Source organism: Phocoena sinus, chromosome 6 (genome assembly GCF_008692025.1).
Source record: "Phocoena sinus isolate mPhoSin1 chromosome 6, mPhoSin1.pri, whole genome shotgun sequence".
Lineage (NCBI taxonomy): Eukaryota > Metazoa > Chordata > Mammalia > Artiodactyla > Phocoenidae > Phocoena > Phocoena sinus.
The window spans coordinates 99,816,449-99,835,765 of NC_045768.1; the positions used below are offsets into that span (position 1 = coordinate 99,816,449).

At 41.9% G+C, this 19,317-nt stretch overlaps 1 protein-coding gene and 1 pseudogene across 4 annotated transcripts in view; both read left to right on the forward strand.

Annotated features, from left to right (window-relative positions):
* The window catches only part of XPO7 (exportin 7), an 86,899-nt gene that overhangs the window by 52,304 nt on the left and 15,278 nt on the right, over positions 1-19,317 (forward strand). For 2 of the 4 annotated variants that reach the window (XM_032634794.1, XM_032634792.1), the window contains exons 5-16: positions 357-449; positions 2,981-3,085; positions 4,709-4,874; positions 6,721-6,794; positions 8,578-8,697; positions 10,402-10,548; positions 11,301-11,473; positions 13,806-13,999; positions 14,451-14,556; positions 16,861-16,996; positions 17,513-17,586; positions 18,753-18,833. In XM_032634794.1, the coding sequence (XP_032490685.1) occupies positions 357-449; positions 2,981-3,085; positions 4,709-4,874; positions 6,721-6,794; positions 8,578-8,697; positions 10,402-10,548; positions 11,301-11,473; positions 13,806-13,999; positions 14,451-14,556; positions 16,861-16,996; positions 17,513-17,586; positions 18,753-18,833 (1,469 nt within the window). The remainder of the gene's footprint in view (positions 1-356; positions 450-2,980; positions 3,086-4,708; positions 4,875-6,720; positions 6,795-8,577; positions 8,698-10,401; positions 10,549-11,300; positions 11,474-13,805; positions 14,000-14,450; positions 14,557-16,860; positions 16,997-17,512; positions 17,587-18,752; positions 18,834-19,317) is intronic. The other 2 variants (XM_032634796.1, XM_032634795.1) reach the window with 1 other exon arrangement.
* On the forward strand, positions 5,556-6,491 carry LOC116755384 (annotated as a pseudogene).

Sequence of the window (19,317 nt, forward strand, 5' to 3'; positions counted from 1 at the left end):
TTGCCCTTTTTTGTATACAGTCTCTTTGTAAATTATCTTACACGTTCATCATTTATCTTAAATGCGATTTGCTAGTTTCTCTTCCTGTGATATGTATGGTATGATACTTAAGGGTATTTTTTAAATACATAGGGTTTCAATTTTGATGAAGTCAGATTTAGCAGTCTTCTTTTATGACAGGTTAGATTTTATGTCCTGCAAAGCAGCAGTTTTAAACTACAGTTTCATGCTACATTGTCTAGGCAGTTTTAATAGCAGCACAGGACTCTGTTATTTCAAAAGTATGACTGCATTCCAAATGCTGAAATCAAGCTGCACAGGCCAACTCTTTCTGCCTTTTATTTTTTTTAAACCAGGATAGTGTTGAATACTGCATCATTGGTGTCACAATTTTATCTCAGCTAACCAATGAAATTAATCAAGTAAGTGCTACAGCCTTCCTCATTGAAGTAAGTGCCATATTTTTTCTTAGTATTGGTGTTTTCTGCTGTGTGTGGGATGATCTTTTTTGGCAGTTGTGTGCTTTTGCGGTAAGTGATTAATGCCCTTTTGAAACAAAATAGTTCCATTGGGTTTCCCTCTGTAAGTGCAGTCTACCTCACTCTTAATATCCAGATCCCCTTCTGTCTCCAGAATATTTTTTCCTCTCATCTCAGCTTTCCTCAGTGGTATTAACGTTCATTGTTAGAGATGAGAGCAATGGTCCTAAGTCAGAACTTAGGAAACCAGCATCATTGGTGTGCCCCTTCTGCTGTATAAATTAATGTGTTTGTAAAGATTCAAAAATCAGTTCTCATGTGCTATTATTAAAGATTTTGCTGATAATCTTTTCAGAATGCACGAAACATTCTGCTAAATACCAGGTAATTGTTTTAAATAGTCATTGACGTCACAGATTACTACAGAGGAAACACCAGTGGCTTTCTTCTGCTCTGGCTATCATTTTTAGTCATTTACTTCTGTATCCAGCTAAAATGTTATAATTATTGAACAGGCCAGAATTAATATTAATTGTAACATCTCACCCTTCAGTTGTCAGCTATTAATTACATTGGCATCATTGTTGCTACTGCTCATATTTATGCAGACATTTCTATTAACCCTGAGAAATTTTAACTGTGAGTTGGTACTATCTTAAATGTACTAGCTTAGAGTCTGTTAAAATGTGGAGTCCATATTGTGTTCTCTGCCACATGCAATCCCCATTGCGGTTGGTAATTATCGAAATAATGGCTCACACTTTTGAGTGATTTCTGTGTGACAGGCACTGTTGTAAGCACTTTACTTATAATAATTTTATTCTCACAATAGTCCTGTGAGATAGGGACTCTGGTTATCCCATTTCCTAGATAAGGAAACTGAGGCTCATAAAGGTTGAATAATTTGCCTATAGTGTCACAGTTACCTGGCAACAGTATATGAATTCAAACCCAGATAGGCTTATTGCAGAGCCTGTGCTCTTAGAAACTAACTTTTTTTTTTTTTTTTTTTTTCTATATGCGGGCCTCTCACTGTTGTGGCCTCTCCCATTGTGGAGCACAGGCTCCGGACGCGCAGGCTCAGTGGCCATGGCTCACTGGCCCAGCCGCTCCACAGCATGTGGGATCCTCCCGGACCGGGGCACGAACCCGTGTCCCCTGCATCGGCAGGTGGACTCTCAACCACTGCGCCACCTGGGAGGCCCGAAACTAACTTATTATTTACCCACTATTACCCCTGTAGTAAGAGAGCATGCGTTAACTAAGTACAGAGATTGTGGGGTTAATGCTCTCCCCTTTGAAGCTTGGTTCCAGAAAATCCATCAGTGTTGGTATTTTTAAAATCTTCGAAATTTTGTCTTTTTTAAGAAAATAATAGAAATGTGTGTGACATACTTAAGATGTAATTATTCTCTGTATTATGATCAGTATAACAGATTATATATAGCATCTGGTATATAATCTAGCATCACCTTTTTATCCAAGACATTTATGATAACACAGTGACACTGGAGCTAAAATTGAAACACTTTGAACCTCTGTGTAACTTAGTTTTCTGTTGGCTTTTTTTTTGGTTGTCATTTAAATCAGAAAGCATATTTCTGTTACCATTCCTATTTGAACTTAGAAATAAAATTAAGGGGGCATTCCATAACTTGGTTGTCTATCAGAAATCTTGCTGCATTTTTTCTTTAATGTGCCAAAAGCAAAATGAGCTCCCTCCTGGTTGAATTGAACAGTATATAGAAGAGATTTAAGCTTACAGTAAATGGTTGGACTGAAATTACTCTAGGCAGCCTTGAAATTCCTTTATTGCACTCATTGAGTACCTACTATGTGTCAGAAATAGAGGGCATACTAAAGAAGTAAAAGACTTAATCCTTGACCACAAAAACCTTTAAAATATGACGAAGAGACAAGAACAGAGGAGTGAATGAGAGACGAATACAAACACTTAAGTACTCACTTCTGTGGTATAGACTACATGTTGAAATAGGTTAGAGAAGGAAGAGAGTATTACAGGCTATCGTCTATCTTAAGTTCATGGCTGTTAGTCAATGACTGTTTTAGAAATTTTGTAGTAACTTCAGCCCTGACTGGATTGTTTACCAAAACCCAAGCCTTGCTACTGTCTGGTTTTGAGACTAAGCCACAATACAACATGATAGAAATTATTAGCAATGTCTTCCAACAGTTTGTTAAATTTTACCTCCCTGAGTGCAGAGGAAATTAAAATTTTGCAGTGGAGATACTCACCTCTCCTTCTGTCTTCCCTCTGTATGCAGTAGAGACATGATATCCTGGCTAGCTGTTATTAGCAGCTTATTGTCATCTGCAGTCTCTCACTAAATATGGTCTAACAGTAACTTAAATGTTTAAAATGTATTTTGTTATTTACGTTGGTCTTATTGAAAATCCTTCTAGTTTACTTGAAGTCTACATGAAAATTTTTTTTTTTGCAACTAATTCTAAAACTTGCGTTGGTTTGTTTTTCTGCACAGGCAGACACCACCCATCCTTTAACCAAGCACAGAAAAATAGCCTCTTCTTTCCGAGATTCATCGTTATTTGATATCTTCACTCTTTCCTGCAATCTGCTAAAACAGGTGAGATTGTATGTTGGGACCTGCTTCACAGATCCTTTTGAAAGGATGAGAATAAGTGGGGACTTGTTATGACCCCATGAGAGTTTATGCATCTCTTTAATCATCGTCATGTCTCACGTAATACATATGTCCGAGCTGTTGAAGGAACTTACCAAACTGAAAGAAAGAATTGTGATTTCCCTATTTCACATCTATTCCCCTAGGTAAAGAGCAGTATGTGAACACTTATCCCATGCTCCTATTTTAAAGGAACTAGTTTACCACAAAGTTTGAGGTTTTTCTTGTTTGCTTTTTTTATATCCACATAAGATCTTCCTATGTGGAGTAAAAGCATCTTCACTTTATGGTGTTTGGATTCTCAGTGCTTTGAAAGCAGTCTCAGACTACATTGTTAGCATACTAAAACTAGGCTGGCTTCCCTGTCCCCTGCTGAGTTACAGGCAACAAATAAACAAGCAACATCTGTAAGGAAAAGTAGATTTTGAATTTTTAACATCCACTTAGACTTCATAACCTGAAGGGGTAGACAGTATCACAGAAGGAAATTACCAGTTTTAAAGTAGCAAGTTGGTATTTCATTTATTGATAGACTTGAACTGAGGAAGAAATGTTAACTTGTGAGTTCTACACACGTATAACCATGTTTGGATGCTTTGTCGCTCTAGAAAGCCAAATGGAATTAGCCTCTGGCTTTGTGTTCATTTGGGGGTTTTTTGTTTGTTTGTTTTCTTGTTCTTGTTCTCATTTTCCAGTGTGTCTCAATTGTAGTATTAGAAGCAGGTTTGGATTTTTCTTTTGTCCCAGTTAATGATGTCCATCTTTTCCTTCAGTTACCTAGTTTTACTTCAGAATTCCCCAAAAATTCTCAGTTTGGGCAAGCTGCCTCGCAAAAGCTGTTGTAGCTCACAAGCTGCCTCGCAAAAGCTGTTTCTAGAGGGGAAAAGCTTTTGAGAAAATTGAGCCTTGAAACCTCCTCTAATACTGATTCTGTCTAAAACAATGAGCCAGCCAGTCACTGAGGTCACAGCTGGTGGAAATTTGAATCTCATAGTCACCGTAGCTCTGGACCACTATTGAGCTATAGGCCGGTACACTGCTGATGAATAAATAAAATTCAGTGGTGATTTTGTTTTGATTGTGGTTTGAAAGATTTTTGTTGATGCTGGCTATGGTAATGTTAAAAAGAGGAAGGAAGATAGGGCAGGGTGTAAAATTTACTAGAACTCCCTCCAGAGTTTAGTCCCAGCCCTGTCTAGAAATAATAAGGATCTAAAATTCAAATAAAGTAACCAAACATCCCATATTGCTTCAGAATTCACTGTGGCCACGATGCCTACAGCATATAAAGAGTAAGTGTCAAAGGGGGAATTTCTTTAAATACCAGCGTCATGTTTTTATAGTAAATATGTTTTCATAGTAATTAAGGAGCTAGGAGTTTCATAGTGATGGAAGGACTTTGAAGGTGATGGAAGTGCAGCATCTTTTGGGAGAGAAACGTCACTTGACTGTGTTGGAATACCGCCCTCCTTTTCTGGCTTAGCAGCCTCCTCGTAAGTAAGTCTGGTAGCAAGCTTGGAAGAGAGGAGTGATTGTTTGGGGCTCATTATGTGGTCATTTTTACAGGCTTCTGGAAAGAATCTGAACTTGAATGATGAAAGTCAGCATGGCTTGCTGATGCAACTGCTCAAACTCACTCATAACTGCCTAAACTTTGATTTCATTGGCACTTCTACTGACGAGTCCTCAGATGACCTGTGCACGGTACAGATTCCCACCAGCTGGCGATCAGGTAATACAGTCGCGCCCTCTGAAACAGGTGGCCTCTCCACTCTACCTGGAGTCTGCAGGGTGGTCTCAGGAACCCCTGGCAAATCCCCTGCTTGCTCTTAGAGAAAACTTAGGATGTCAGTATGGGTCTTTTTAAAGTCAGAGAGAGGCTGTTGGAGGATCCTCCAGCCGGGGAGAACTCTTTAATTACTGGGTTCCTGGCGGATGTGAGTTTGACCTTATGTTAATCACCTAGAGACTTCTGCTATCTTCCTCATTTGAGGGAATTTCTAACTTTAAAAACAAAATAAAAGAACTTGTGCTTATGCTTGGTATTGTATTCCTAAGGATAAAAATTCTTGCTATGAACAGAGTTCTGATTGTCTTAAGTTGTTTGAGAATCAGAAGAATGAATCCATTTCTTAGAGGAGCTAAAAACAAGTGCTTAAAAAAAAAAAAAGAACGGAAAAGAAAAAGCCCCTATTAGCTTATCACTTTCAAATGAAATAAACATTCTGTAAGATAAGAAAGCAGGAAGAGGTGTGGAGTCCTGCACTCGTCGAAGCCATGGGGTGGGCGGGTGGGGAGGGGGGAGAGGCGCTGACATACAGGTAACTGCACCCCTGCCCGGCGTGCGGTGCCCCCTGTCCGCTCCCGCTTCTGTTGCTTCACAGCAAGCACATGGGAAATACGGGCAAGGCGAGCTCCGGTCCCCCACCCGCTCTCCTGCCAGGTCTCCGCGTGAGTCTCTGGCGTCCTGCCCCAGCCGGGCCAGCTCGGGATGCCCCGTGGATCTGGGGGCTCTTAGGGGCCTTGCGAACCCGGCGGGCCGAGGCCGTCTTCCCCCGGGCCCGGCCGTTCCTGTTGGCTGCAGACCGCGAGCTCAAGGACGCTGGTGTCCAGTTTCCCTTCACCTTGAGGACCCGGGAAGGGAAGGTCGAATGAGCCATGGCTATGACTAGCGTCAGATTGCCCAGCAGCGTTTTAAGAAAGCCAGATGCCTGGATTGGGCTCTGCAGAGCGCTACGAGGGACACCTTCACATAAACACTGTGCGTCCTGGAATCGATACTTACATTTGTCTAGTACCAAGTCAAATGCTTCCAATTATAAAACATTTTTCCATAACATTTTCTCACTGAGACTCTCAGGTCTTTTAATATCTCAAGAATATATTTTTCCATAAGACTCAAAAGTAATGTAAGCCCTAAAAAATCCACTAAAAAGACTGCAAAAAGTGGAAGATGAAGGGGACTCTGATGAAGAGAGTGGGCATCATGAGATGAGTGAGCAGGAAGAGGAGCCAGAGGACGACCCCAGTGCAGTCAGAGAGCATAGGGGCCTGGGCAAAGTAGTGCAGTCTTTCCGACATGATGTTACCCTGAAGACGGGCCTGGATATCGGGAGAAACAAAGTGGAAGATGCATTCTACAAAGGTGAACTCAGGCTGAATGGGGAAAAATTATGGAAGAAAAGCAGAACGGTGAAAATGGGAGATACATTGGATCTTCTAATTGGAGAGGATGGAGAAGCAGAAACAGAGACAGTGATGAGGATTCTCCTGGAAAAAGTGTTTGAAGACCAGCAGTGAGAAATACGGAGTGGTGTTACGGCGGTGGCAAAAGTTAAAATTGCCTTAAAAAAGTACGCTCAAATAAATGGATTGCTTTTTAGCGATAAAGCTGCTTTCTAGTGGTGTGGGGGAAGGGGCCAGGTTAAAAAGAGGACGTTTTTATTAAAATAAGGTTCTCCTACCAAAAAAAAAAAGCAAGCCAGCAGGAAGATATGCTCCCCGATGACTGTGTAGCACCAGAGTGTGCCAGCGGCATTGTGCAGACATGCTCAGTAAAGTGCTCTTTTGTCTTTCAGCGTTCTTAGATTCTTCAACTCTGCAACTGTTTTTTGACCTGTATCATTCCATCCCTCCTTCGTTTTCACCTCTGGTGAGTCAGGACCACAATTTCTATTTCTAGAACGTAGCAATGGTGAATGAGCCTTATGTTCGTTTTGTTGTACAAAATCATAGGAGTAAAGCATAGAAATACTAGGGTTAGTTATCTAGCCTTTTGAGATAAAGCTTGTCACCTAAAGGTTCTCACAGTAAAATCTTAATTCCTTCTAAATTGTTCCTGGGAATTCCTTGGCGGTCCAGTGGTTAGGAATTCACGCTTTCACTGCAGGGACCCAGGTTCAGTCCCTGGTTGGGGAACTAAGATCCCGCAAGCCGCACAGTGCGGCCAAAAATAATTGTTCCTGTCATTAATGACAGATTGCTGCAGATGTCAAGTTCTTTCGGTCTCCCTTTGTATCTGACTTTATACTATACCTCAAATTGACACAGGCTAGAATGTGGGGAATTCACCTTATATTGTCTATTTGAAGATTGTCAAGACTTAAGAAAATTTCTGAAAATCCCTCAAGCGTATGTTACATAAGTGCTAAATGGAAGCTGTATTGGGAAGGCATATTTGCATACTTATCCTGAATAACATTTGAAACCTCTTGGGAATGCTGCATTTCTCCTTCAAAGCAATAATTAACCTCCTCAAATCTCAAAATTCATTCAGGTCCTAAAAGGCGTTGGTCTGATATTTCAGATTGTTGGTATAAAATCCCATTGTACAAAACATGCAAAGAAAATACAGTAAAGTAAATGGGTGTTTTGCATAGTTTTTCTGCAGTAGACTACTTTCCTGGTAGTAGTACTTTTCCAAATTAATGTGGACCTTCACTTTAGCAGAAACATGAGTTCGTGTTTTTTGTATCGTTAAGTTTACTTCAGGAAAAGGTAACACACTTAAGTAGGGTAATTAATGAAAGGACTGTTTGTAAAGGGGTGGGCAAAATTAAGGGAATCCAACAAGGGGTGGTGATGTACACCCCCTGGGGCTAGCAATAGTGGGGAGCCTCAAGGGGCAAGGGAAAGAAACCCTGGAGAGAGCTGAAGCTGTGACTTAGGGGAGGGCTGTTCACCAGAGGTAGAGAAACTCTGCCAACCATGGCCCAGCTGGGGATGGGGAGGGGGCTCCTCTTTCTTCCTGCCCTTGATCTCCTGCTGGTACTTTCCAATGGTTGAAGCCAATGAGAAGCAAGAAGGCAAGGGAACTTGGCTGTTGTTAGTCAACAGAGGTCAGCCTCCCAGGGAGCAGAGCAGGGAGGAGAAGGGCAGAAAATAGATCTGGAGGGGCAAACAGAATATAAATATCTAGCACAGTGGGGAAAGGGGAAAATGTTTTCATTATAAAATCTGTTTTCTTTAGGGCACAGATTGACTTGGTTATTTCATTATAGCACTACAGAGCAAAGGCTGATTAGCCAAAAGGCCTTAATAAAACAGAAAAAAAACCTAAATCTAAAGCATTATTTAAACTATGAATTGCTTGGTATTTTCAAGCTTTAAATATATATCTTAAACACAAATCAAAGAAGCCATCAGGGTGGTCAAAGAATAAAACGTAAATGAATTTCCAAACTATGGATTTAACTAGTTGTTACAATCAACCTGGATCTGATGCTCTTTTTATTTTTCTTTTAATAAAGCTGTTTCAGATATCCTAAGCTACATCCCCCTTGATCATTTTTTTATATCATTATAATGGTAGCAGGGGTTGAAAGAACAGCATTAGTGCCATATGTAAAGAAGAATATTTACAGCAGGGGAAAGGGTAATGAAAATAGCTATACAATCCTTTTGATCATTTGTGTTTGGGTTGTGCCCTGCTTTAGGTATTATCCTGCTTAGTACAGATTGCCTCAGTTAGAAGATCCCTGTTTAACAATGCAGAGAGGGCCAAGTTTCTCTCTCATCTTGTTGATGGTGTTAAACGAATACTGGAAAACCCACAGGTAAGATTTTTGAGAATGTATTTTTATTTGTGTGTGTATATGTGTGTATGATTAGTACATGCTTATCTGTTATGGCTCCAAAGAAAAATCAATCTAGAGGTCACACTTAGCAGAAATCATAGAAAACAGTTCAGTCTGTTTAAATCTTCAGAAGATTTAAGTGACTGTATATTTGTAGATTTAAATAATACTTACCCAGAAGAGGAGCTTGTATCCTCTAGCTTCAGGAATGTAGGAATTGTGGGAAGGGATCCCCTTTGGTTGTTGTTGTTGTTCATTTTTATTGGAGTCTAGTTGATTTACAATGTTGTGTTCGTTTCAGGTGTACAGCAAAGTGCATCAGTTATACATATATCCACTCTTTTTTTTAGATTCTTTTCCCACATAGTCCATTACAAGGTATTGAGTAGAGTTCCCTGTGCTATACAGCAGGTTCTTATTACCTATTTTATATATAGTAGTGTGTATATATCGATCCCAGTCTCCCAATTTATCCCTCCCCCTCTTATCCCCTGGTAACCATAAGTTTGTTTTCTACATCCGTGACTTTACTTCTGTTTTGTAAGTAAGTTCACTTGTACCCTTTTTTTTAGATTCCACATGTAAGCGATACATGATATTTGTCTTTCCTTGTCTGACTTACTTCACTCAGTATGACAATCTCTAGGTCCACCCATGTTGCTGCAAATGGCATTATTTTAGGGAAGGGATCACTTTGAAGGAAAACAAGGACAGAGCTAGTCATCTTTCCCAAAGAAATTAAGAATCTAAAATTTGTTTTTTGTTTTCATTTCCATTTTTTTGAATGTACATTATTTACCTAAGTGTATAGGGCTACATTTAGGTGGGAGGGGAGTTATTTCTCGTTCAAATATTTATTCCATAACTCAGTTGCCCTTTTTGTCTTTTTCAGTCCCAAAGACTCAGCTAACACCTCCTTTTTTTAAGTATTTCTTCTTCACACTAGAAAATATCATAAAAACAGTTCACTTTTAAATATACTCTGTTCTCTCCCTCTTTTTAAAAATTCATTTATTCTATCAAATTGTATGGAGCCACCTACCATGTGCCAGGGATTCAGTGGTAGCAAAACAAAACCTGCCCTCCTTCTCTAATAGAGGAGGACGTATGTAAGGAAACAAGTATGCTGGTGTAGTATGCAAACAGATGAAAAGTGTTTGATATAAGTATATAATAAAATACGTAAACATACTAATATAGGAGTATGTTTATTGTAGCAAAAATGATATAATATATGAAATATTTGTGTAACTTTGCTACTGTAGTTTAGTTGTGCTTATTGACAGATGTGAAAATAAAAATCTCATTACTTTTCATTTGATTGGTGGGAAGCAAACAGACCAGTCACATCTTAGATCGTGCCCATTTTCTGCCATTAATCAACTTTACAGCCCTGGGCAAGTAGTGTTGTCCTTCTGGGCTTCTGTTTCAGACTTTTCCAATTGAGGCTAATAACCCCATCTCACAGGATGATTATTATGGACAGATGAGATAATAGGTGTAATAATCGCTTTTAAAAGTGACTTTTTAAAAAATTGCTTTTAAACATTATACAAATGTGTCATTCTGAATGATGACCTGCAGCAGACTGCCCCCTCTCCTCATGCCATCCCAGATGTCATTCGGGAAGAAGTATAATGAACCACATTTTACATTTTATTTTCCTCCCTGTGCTGTCACCAGAGTTTATCAGACCCAAACAATTACCATGAGTTTTGCAGACTACTGGCCCGATTGAAGAGTAACTACCAACTGGGAGAACTAGTAAAGGTGGAAAACTACCCTGAGGTCATCCGATTGATAGCTAACTTCACAGTGACCAGCCTACAGGTTTGTCTTTGATTGCTTGTCCCTTTCTTCCTAAACATTGGAACCTCTTCTCTTACTCACTGGTTTTACTTAACCTCGTAAGAATTTTTTTTTCCCTTGGCAGAAGTGAATGTAAGTATAGGGCAGCCCTGCACAGAGTGCTTACTATTGCAGCCTACTCATTCACATTACAAAAGTTCAGGGAGTGTGGTCAGAGGAGCATGAGGGAACCGCAAAAGTAATATTTAGATTCAAGACTGGGAGAATTCCCTTGTAGTCCCCCAAAAAAGGCAAGATTGGAACAGGGAGCTGGGCAGAAGAGTGAAGAGAGACTCAGCGCCCTCTCTTAGTCATGTGTAGGCAGTGGTTCTCACAGGCGATGGCTTGCATCAAAATCATCTGGGGAGCTTGATGAGAAGTACACGTGCTTGGGTCCTACCCCCATAACTTCTGGCTCACTAGGTCCAGGGTGGAGCCTTGGCGTCTCTGTTTCTAACAAGCTCTCCACGAGATGCTCGTGCTACTGATGTTTGAGAGCCAGTTACTCAGCCAGCTCAGAACAGCTCTTGTCACTGGATGTTTAACCTCTGAAATACCACTAAACACGTTAGACTAGTTGCCATGCACAGAACAAAGCCCATCAAAGTTTATCCTCCTTCTCTCTTTTTTTTTTTTTTAAGATAACTCTTTATCCTTTGTGTCAGATGGCATGGGACTAATGTATTATGTACAAAAATGAGAACTATGCCTCCTACTCTCTTGGTTTTCCTTAGCATTGGGAATTTGCCCCAAATAGCGTGCACTATCTCCTGAGCCTATGGCAGCGGCTGGCAGCCTCCGTGCCATACGTGAAAGCCACAGAGCCACACATGCTGGAGACTTACACTCCTGAGGTCACCAAAGCCTACATCACATCCCGTTTGGAATCTGTGCACATCATACTGAGGTAAGGAAACCGGGCCAGCCTCCGTCTTTCCCCACAGGTATCCTGGCATCTGACTTGCCAGAGATCAAGACACCCAGTTGGCAAAAGCGTACTTGATATGAGTCATAATGGAGCTGACACCATAATGGGTATTTTTTTCACATTAGCACAATAGCTGAGGAGAGCATAAAGTCCAAAAGAAGAGTCTTTCTCTTTAATATCCTATTCATGTCCCTTCTTCACCAACCATAGCAGTATCTTTGAATACAAAGTATATCAGTATAATGTTTGTCCTTGCCAGTGATTTCCTTTAAACATGAGAGGAGCATTGATAAGCTATAGATGACAACAGTGTAAAATATAGGTGCTTAATGTGAACTTCTAAAGAAATAAGTAGATAAATAAGCTACACAATCCAGAGCTTACTAGAAGATGTAAGAATTCCAGGCAGCCGATCACTGACTGCATTATACTGACACGTGGTTTCTGTCTTCCTTGACTACTAACTGGACCAGAAATCTATAGTAAAGAAATGTCAGACCCTTTAGAAATGACCTATGTAAAATGGAGTTATTCTAGGGACTTCCCTGACGGGGAATGGTTTAAGACTCTGAGCTTCCTGCAGGGGGCATGGGTTCGATCCCTGGTCAGGGAACTGAGATCCCACCTGCTGCATGGCGTGGCCAAAAAAAAAAAAAGAATGAGGCTATTCTTTGTGTAGGGACTTATCTGGTATACTTTTTTCATTGGCTATTTCTCAGGGGATTTACTTGGACTCTGAAGGTTTGGGGTGTTTTGGGTTTTTTTTAACTCAGATTCTTAATTTGCTCAGAATCAAATACTTTTTTTTTTTTTTTTTGCGGTACGCGGGCCTCTCACTGCTGTGACCTCTCCCGTTGCGGAGCACAGGCTCAGGACGCGCAGGCTCAGCGGCCATGGCTCATGGGCCCAGCCGCTCCACGGCATGTGGGATCTTCCCGGACCGGGGCACGAACCCGTGTCCCCTGCATTGGCAGGCGGACTCTCAACCACTGTGCCACCAGGGAAGCCCCAAGTACATTTAATTGTCATAAGAATTATAGTCTCAACTGTTTATGACTTGAATCATTTCAAAATCTGAGTATTTGTGAAGCCCGTTGGAAAGCACTGTTCTGTTAGCTTCATAGTTTCTATTCCTGAGGACTCAGCTAGTTTCAGCAAGGCCATGCTGGGGAGGGTTACATGTATGGGCTCTGGGCCCACGTAGCCGGTTAATAGCTGTGTACTCTTGGGCACAGTTGTAATGAGGATTAAATTACCATGTCCCGGCCTCGTGTGTGGGTCATGGTAAACGCACAGCTCTGAACTGCTTGCTGCTGTGGTGCTGCTGCTGCTGGGCTGTCATACGATGATGTAACAGTACATGGCGAACTTATGGTAAGACTTTCAAGTCTGGGAACCAGTGGATAAGGCAAGACCTAGTATAGAGCCACAGTGCCTCATCTGCATTTCTGAAATTTAAGATGTGAAAATTAATTTTTCTCATAAGTTTGGCACAAAACTCATTTGGTGGCAAAACTTGACATGTGCTGATACGAGACCAGTTATAGTCTTTTTTTTTTTTTTTTGCGGTATGTGGGCCTCTCACTGTTGTGGCCTCTCCCGTTGCGGAGTACAGGCTTCGGACGCTTAGGCTCATCGGCCATGGCTCACGGGCCCAGCCGCTCCGCGGCATGTGGGATCTTCCCGGACCGGGGCACGAACCCGTGTCCCCTGCATCGGCAGGCTGACTCTCAACCACTGCACCACCAGGGAAGCCCTATAGTCATTTTTTTTTAATTCTACTTCGTTTGACTATTCATAATATTTATACATTTTGCTACAGGAATATTGTATTTGACATGCCACAGCCCAAGGAGGGTTCATATTACATGGTAGAAGCATCATAATGCCTCCCTAAAATCTGAAGGTTTCTGAATTCCAAAACACATCTGGTCACAATGGCCTCACACAAGGGACGGGTTACTTGTAGTCACAAAGTTTACTATAGTCAGGAACAAACAAGAGGCTGAGAACCAAGAGCTTTTAGGGGTGAGAAGCATAGGACTGAGAGGATCATGGCAGACAAATGTTAAGCCACTGGGAATTGGAAGACTGGACACCAATGGGCAGAGCATACCTACGGGAGACTGATGCTAGGTTGAGACACCTGCCTTCCACCTGTTCTTAACCTTCCTTCCTTGGTAAAAAGTGGGGTTGGGATCTGGGCCTCTACAACTGCACGGGGTGGATAAATGGAGAAGGAGAACTGCTGTGACGGAGAAATCAGTAGGCATATTTTAAGAGAGCGCCTTCCTTCTTCCCTTGGGAGTAGAGATGGACTGGAAGATCCCCTGGAGGATACAGGTCTGGTCCAGCAGCAGTTGGACCAGCTGTCTACAATCGGGCGCTGTGAATATGAGAAGACGTGTGCACTCCTCGTGCAGTTGTTTGACCAGTCTGCCCAGTCCTATCAGGAGCTGCTCCAGAGTGCCAGCGCCAGCCCCATGGACATTGCAGTGCAGGAGGGTGAGTGGACAGTGGACTGGGCCTGGCAGAAGGTGCTGTCAGCACGCTTTCGCTCGTTGCTACCTCTCTTTCACCTTTCCCCCCGGAATTCTTCCATCATCAGTTAGCTCCATACACACAAAAGAATACTTGATAATAAATGCCACAGGGAACTGGGGAGGAGCACCTGAGATCACACCTGCGGCGGGCATGTTTCACTTTAAAGTACTGCACTGTAAAAATAACGGCCCTGTCGGATGGGGAGCCTTGGTTACCGACTGAATTCCGCCCTTGGCATCGCCCTTACCGGAGCAGAGGAGTAGCTGTTCTCTGCAAGAAAAGTTAAACTTTATGACTTTTTCAGTTTCTTGAGATTAAGGAAGCTCATAGTAAGAAATGAACCTCACAGTGTGGAATTTCTTCATGAAATGAACACTGGTGGTGACACTAATGGGTCTTCTTCCTGTTGCAGGAAGGCTGACGTGGCTGGTTTATATCATTGGTGCAGTGATTGGTGGCCGGGTCTCTTTTGCCAGCACTGATGAGCAAGATGCTATGGACGGTGAGCTTGTCTGTCGGTAAGTGCTCCCATGGAGGCTTCCTATTTCACTGCTATGACCCTCTCACCCCCTTTTGGGTTGTGAGACCAGGGAACCTGACATGCTTCTGTTAGTGCATTTCTCCCCATTTACAGAATATAAATATAATCTCATGAAGCTGATTGCCCATGAAGAACCGTTACAAGTTCAAATTCAAACCTTTTATTAAGTACAGCAACAACTATGCCTGCAGTCCTTACTAAAAAACCATCTGCAGTAATTCAGCAAAGGAAATGGTGGACATAGAATTAAGCATATTGGATACAGAGTGGAGAGTAGCTTTCAGTTCTGTTTAAGTGCAGCATCTCAGAGTTAATGAAATGTGGACTGCTTTTGCCTTACCAGAGTAAGTCTAATAGGAAGCTGTGGGTCTTCAGCTATCCCCAAAGATGGAATTACAGAATTTCTACAGCCTTTCAGATCTCTTGACCATACACTTTCCCTCTTACAAAATCTCAAGTTACTTCGTGTCTGTGATTCTAATCTTACTAAAAACCTGTAAACGAGCATTTAGTGATTTCTGAAACTTTACTTAACATAGAAATAAAAAGGCAGGACTTTTTTAATAGCCTGCAGAGGTTCTCAGACCTTTTCTTCAGGACTCTTTACCTTCTTAAAAAGTATGGAGGCCCTCAAAGAGCTTCTGTTTATGTAAGCTATATCTATCGATACTTATTGTATTAGAAAGTAAAACTGAGAAGTTTTTAAAACATTTATGAATTTGTTTAAAAATAACAATAAGCCCATTTCATGTCAACATGTTTTTTTGTTGTTGTTGTTTGGTTTTTTTTTTGCGTTACGCGGGCCTCTCACTGTTGTGGCCTCTCCCGTTGCGGAGCACAGGCTCCGGACGCGCAGGCTCAGCGGCCATGGCTCACGGGCCCAGCCGCTCCGCGGCATGTGGGATCTTCCCGGACCGGGGCACGAACCCGTGTCCCCTGCATCGGCAGGCGGACTCTCAACCACTGCGCCACCAGGGAAGCCCCATATGTTGTTTTTAATAACTATTTTTTCAGAAGAAGTGAATGAGAAAACTGGCTTTGTTTTAATGTCTGGCATAGTAGAAGTCAGCTGGATTCTCCTCTCTGCTTCTGCATTCAGTCTGTTGTGATATCACATGTCTTACAGCCTCTGGAAAACCTCACTGCATCCCTCATGTGAGAATGCGAGTGAAAGGGCAAATAATGTTTTAGTATTTTTATGAAAGTGGTTTTGTTACCTTGCAGAGAACTGCTACCCTGAAGGGTTCTAAACTTGCAGATGCTCTCCTTAGAGATAAACACATTTTAACATGATGCCTTAGAATTTATTGGTCCCCAGACATTTCAATCCATAATTTTTATTCTTATTCTGAAAATCCCCATTGGTCTCTTTCCACCCCCACTTTATCTATCAGATGCCTATCTGCCCTTAGGTGCCTTAATCCTGACTAAAGTCTCCACGGCATATCACACTGGCATTTTTTGAAGAGTTGATCAAAGATTTAATAAAGATGAAATCCAATACCTTTCTGATTCTGTAGCCTGCTGTGATACTGTGTGTCATAACATAGATTGAGTTTAGACAGTGTCTCATATACTGGTTCTCAACTTGGGTGTTCCAACACGATGAATGAGTCCAGTTCGCTCATGACGTCAGAAATAGTCTGTTACCTATTTTCACTATCAAAATGCCAAATGACTCGCTTGTAATCGCATCATTCTTACTCATCCCAGCATTCCAGCATGCTTTCTTTTGAGGGGATGGGTGCAGGGAAGAGGGATGAAGTCACAGGTAGCATATCTGCTCTTGGTCCCTGGAAGTGTTACCTGCCTGTGAACATCGTCCTTCATGTGTCTCCTTTCCTTTTATGGCTCCATGAGAAAAAAGATTGAGAGCCACTGGTATTTAGTCCAACTGACCTCATTTTATAAATGAGGAAGTGGGGCTCAGAAAATAAATTGCTTTACTCAAGGTCTCACAGAAGTTTCAAGGATGACCATTACCCTGGTACTAGTGGTTTTTCCACTATTTTTAAGCAATTATGAGTTCTGCCTCCATCTACAGTCTCAGGCGACTGGAAGTTTTAAACATGTAACTGGTCATTCATACTCCTCGGCTGAGGTTCCTGTAGGTCAGAAATGGAGAATTTTGTTCCCTCAGTGGAGCTTAGAGCCTGCAGAGAATGCCTTTCCAATAGGTTGGGTGAGGAGAGGGGACGTGTGCCTATTTCAGGGGAGGTTGGTTTTCTGCAGTGACCAGGATATCCTGCTGTTGAGAGAATCATTGCTCTTCCACCTCTAGGGTGCTCCAGCTGATGAACCTAACAGACTCTCGCTTGGCTCAGGCGGGTAACGAGAAACTAGAATTGGCCATGCTGAGCTTTTTTGAACAGTTTCGTAAGATCTACATTGGGGACCAGGTGCAGAAATCCTCTAAGGTAACAGACTCTCAGTTGGCTCCATTTAGTTCTCACTTCTGGTTGTGGCATTTCTGATTAAGAGAAATGACAGAGAGCAGTTTAGATACAATCTCCAGATTTCATGTATCAGGATAAACCAAATAGTTCCTCTTGGTCTGTAGAATTTGGGGAGACTCATCAAAAAATTGGGTCCATTTTTCTAGTACTTCATGTGCTTAATAAATGACCAGTCAAAACATCTGTTGGTCTCCCCCAAATTGGCAATTCTCAGTCTCTGTACATGAGTTGATGTTCAGAACAACAAAAGGTTTTGACAGTCTTTTTGTAATTTCAGGGTTGAAGATAACTCAGCATCTATCCAGTATTTAGTAATACTTAGAAACTAGCTCATTCCTTCAGTAAAGACTTCCCCAGCATTGTTGTCCATTTTCTTCTTATATCTTAGACTCCTGAACGAGGACAAAACAATACTGGGATATGATTTTTCTAATCCATATTTTCTGGTTACTTTCTCTTCCCTAAACACACCACCAGCTGTACCGCCGACTCTCAGAAGTTCTGGGCTTGAATGATGAGACCATGGTCCTAAGCGTCTTCATAGGAAAAATGTAAGTGTTTTGGCTTGCCATCAGCAAGAGTCCCTTGCAATCCTGTTGCAACTGTAAGATGTGATCTTGGCATTGTGCTGCCAGTGCCTTGGTATTCCAGCATTGATCGTTTGCGTCAGAAAATTGTGCATTTGAGTGTGTGACAAGCTGTGCTTAGAGATATGGCCCGGCCCCAGAGCATTCCAGGCTTGTACAGGCAAGGATTTCATTTTGTTCACACGGAATCTCATCTACAGCCTCTGGAATCACGGGTGAAGCCCTGCCATGGCATTAGCAAAACAGACCTTCCTCCCCAGCGATTGGTGCTCAGCTCCTCACCAGATCACCCTGCTGCCAGGATGCCCAGAGTGGGCTTTCACTTTCTGGCACTGATTTCCACTAGGTGTGCCCCCAGGAGCAGAGCCCCACTCTAAAACAAGGCTTACTCCTCTCAAGAAGCATAACACCCTTCGAGAGTCTTGAATCTCCAAAATCTAGTGCTATTGTTTGGATTGTCATCAAAGTTGGAGCTCCTGATTGGCCCTTTTTTGTTTTTTTGTTTGTTTGTTTGTTTGTTTTTTAAGTTATGCCCCTTTGTTTACATTTCCCCCTTTTTAGGAGCTCAATTTCTCAAAGCACACATTAGGAGCCAAATAAATATATTACCCAGGGCTGTGTGCAGTGTGACGTTTTGCCTCCTTCCAACCATCCCAATCTTAAACACTCGTATCCATGAGCTGGTTAATCATTTAAGATGAAAAAAGCAAAGGGGGTCTAAAGGACTCTGCCAGCCAAGAACCCAGAAGCAAGGGCTACTAGAATTCTGCAGCTGACAGTGGATGGTGCAGGTGCAGAATTGCATACGTCTGCATGTTATCACTGCCGCAGAAATCTCTTACCCTTGCTGCAGAAATCAGCCCTGGAGTGCCCCAGAATTCCAAGGGCCTGGGTATGGGCCAGTGTAGCTTTGGAACCAAGTAGTGAAGATTATCTGAAGGATAATTTTTCTAGTCAACCAAATGTAAGTACGGAGATTTTATACCCATTTTTTGTGGTTGTGATGTCTGTGAATTGGTGATGCAGATGTGTGGTGATTCTTGATGGATGATTTTCTTCTTCTCCCAACTCTCAAAGATACCAGGCATATCAAAAGTGTCTCCTGCTTTTTTTTTCTTTTTGTCCTCCAGCATCACCAACCTGAAGTACTGGGGCCGTTGTGAACCAATCACCTCCAAGACACTACAGCTTCTCAATGACCTCTCCATTGGATATCCTTTTCTAAGCTGGCTTCTGGGCGAAACGGGAACTGTGGAGTGCCACAGTCTTAGAAATCATGGCCTCCTCCATTTCTCTTTTAATTTAGCTGTATGTGTACTTAAGTATCTTCCATTCTCATAGGAACCAAAGACAATACCCAAACAGAATCCAGGAATATATAATTCCAGACCCTAAAAAATGAGCCAACCGACAAGCTAATAGTCTACCACAGATTTATTCCTGTCTGTCTCTAAGATCCAGAAATACCCAACAGGTCTGTCTGATAGGTACACACTCTTTGTAAACAAGGTTTTAGCATAGGTGGCAGCAAAGTCCATCTGAATTTTTCTATCAGCTTATAGGTAGAAGCCGCCTGATTACAAACTTTGCAATAAAAGTAGCCACTGCACTTCCTTTTGACTTGGACTCAGTCTACTGTAAAGGTTGAATTGCTCTAAGACAGCCTTTCACAACCAGGGGTCTGCAAGAGAAGTA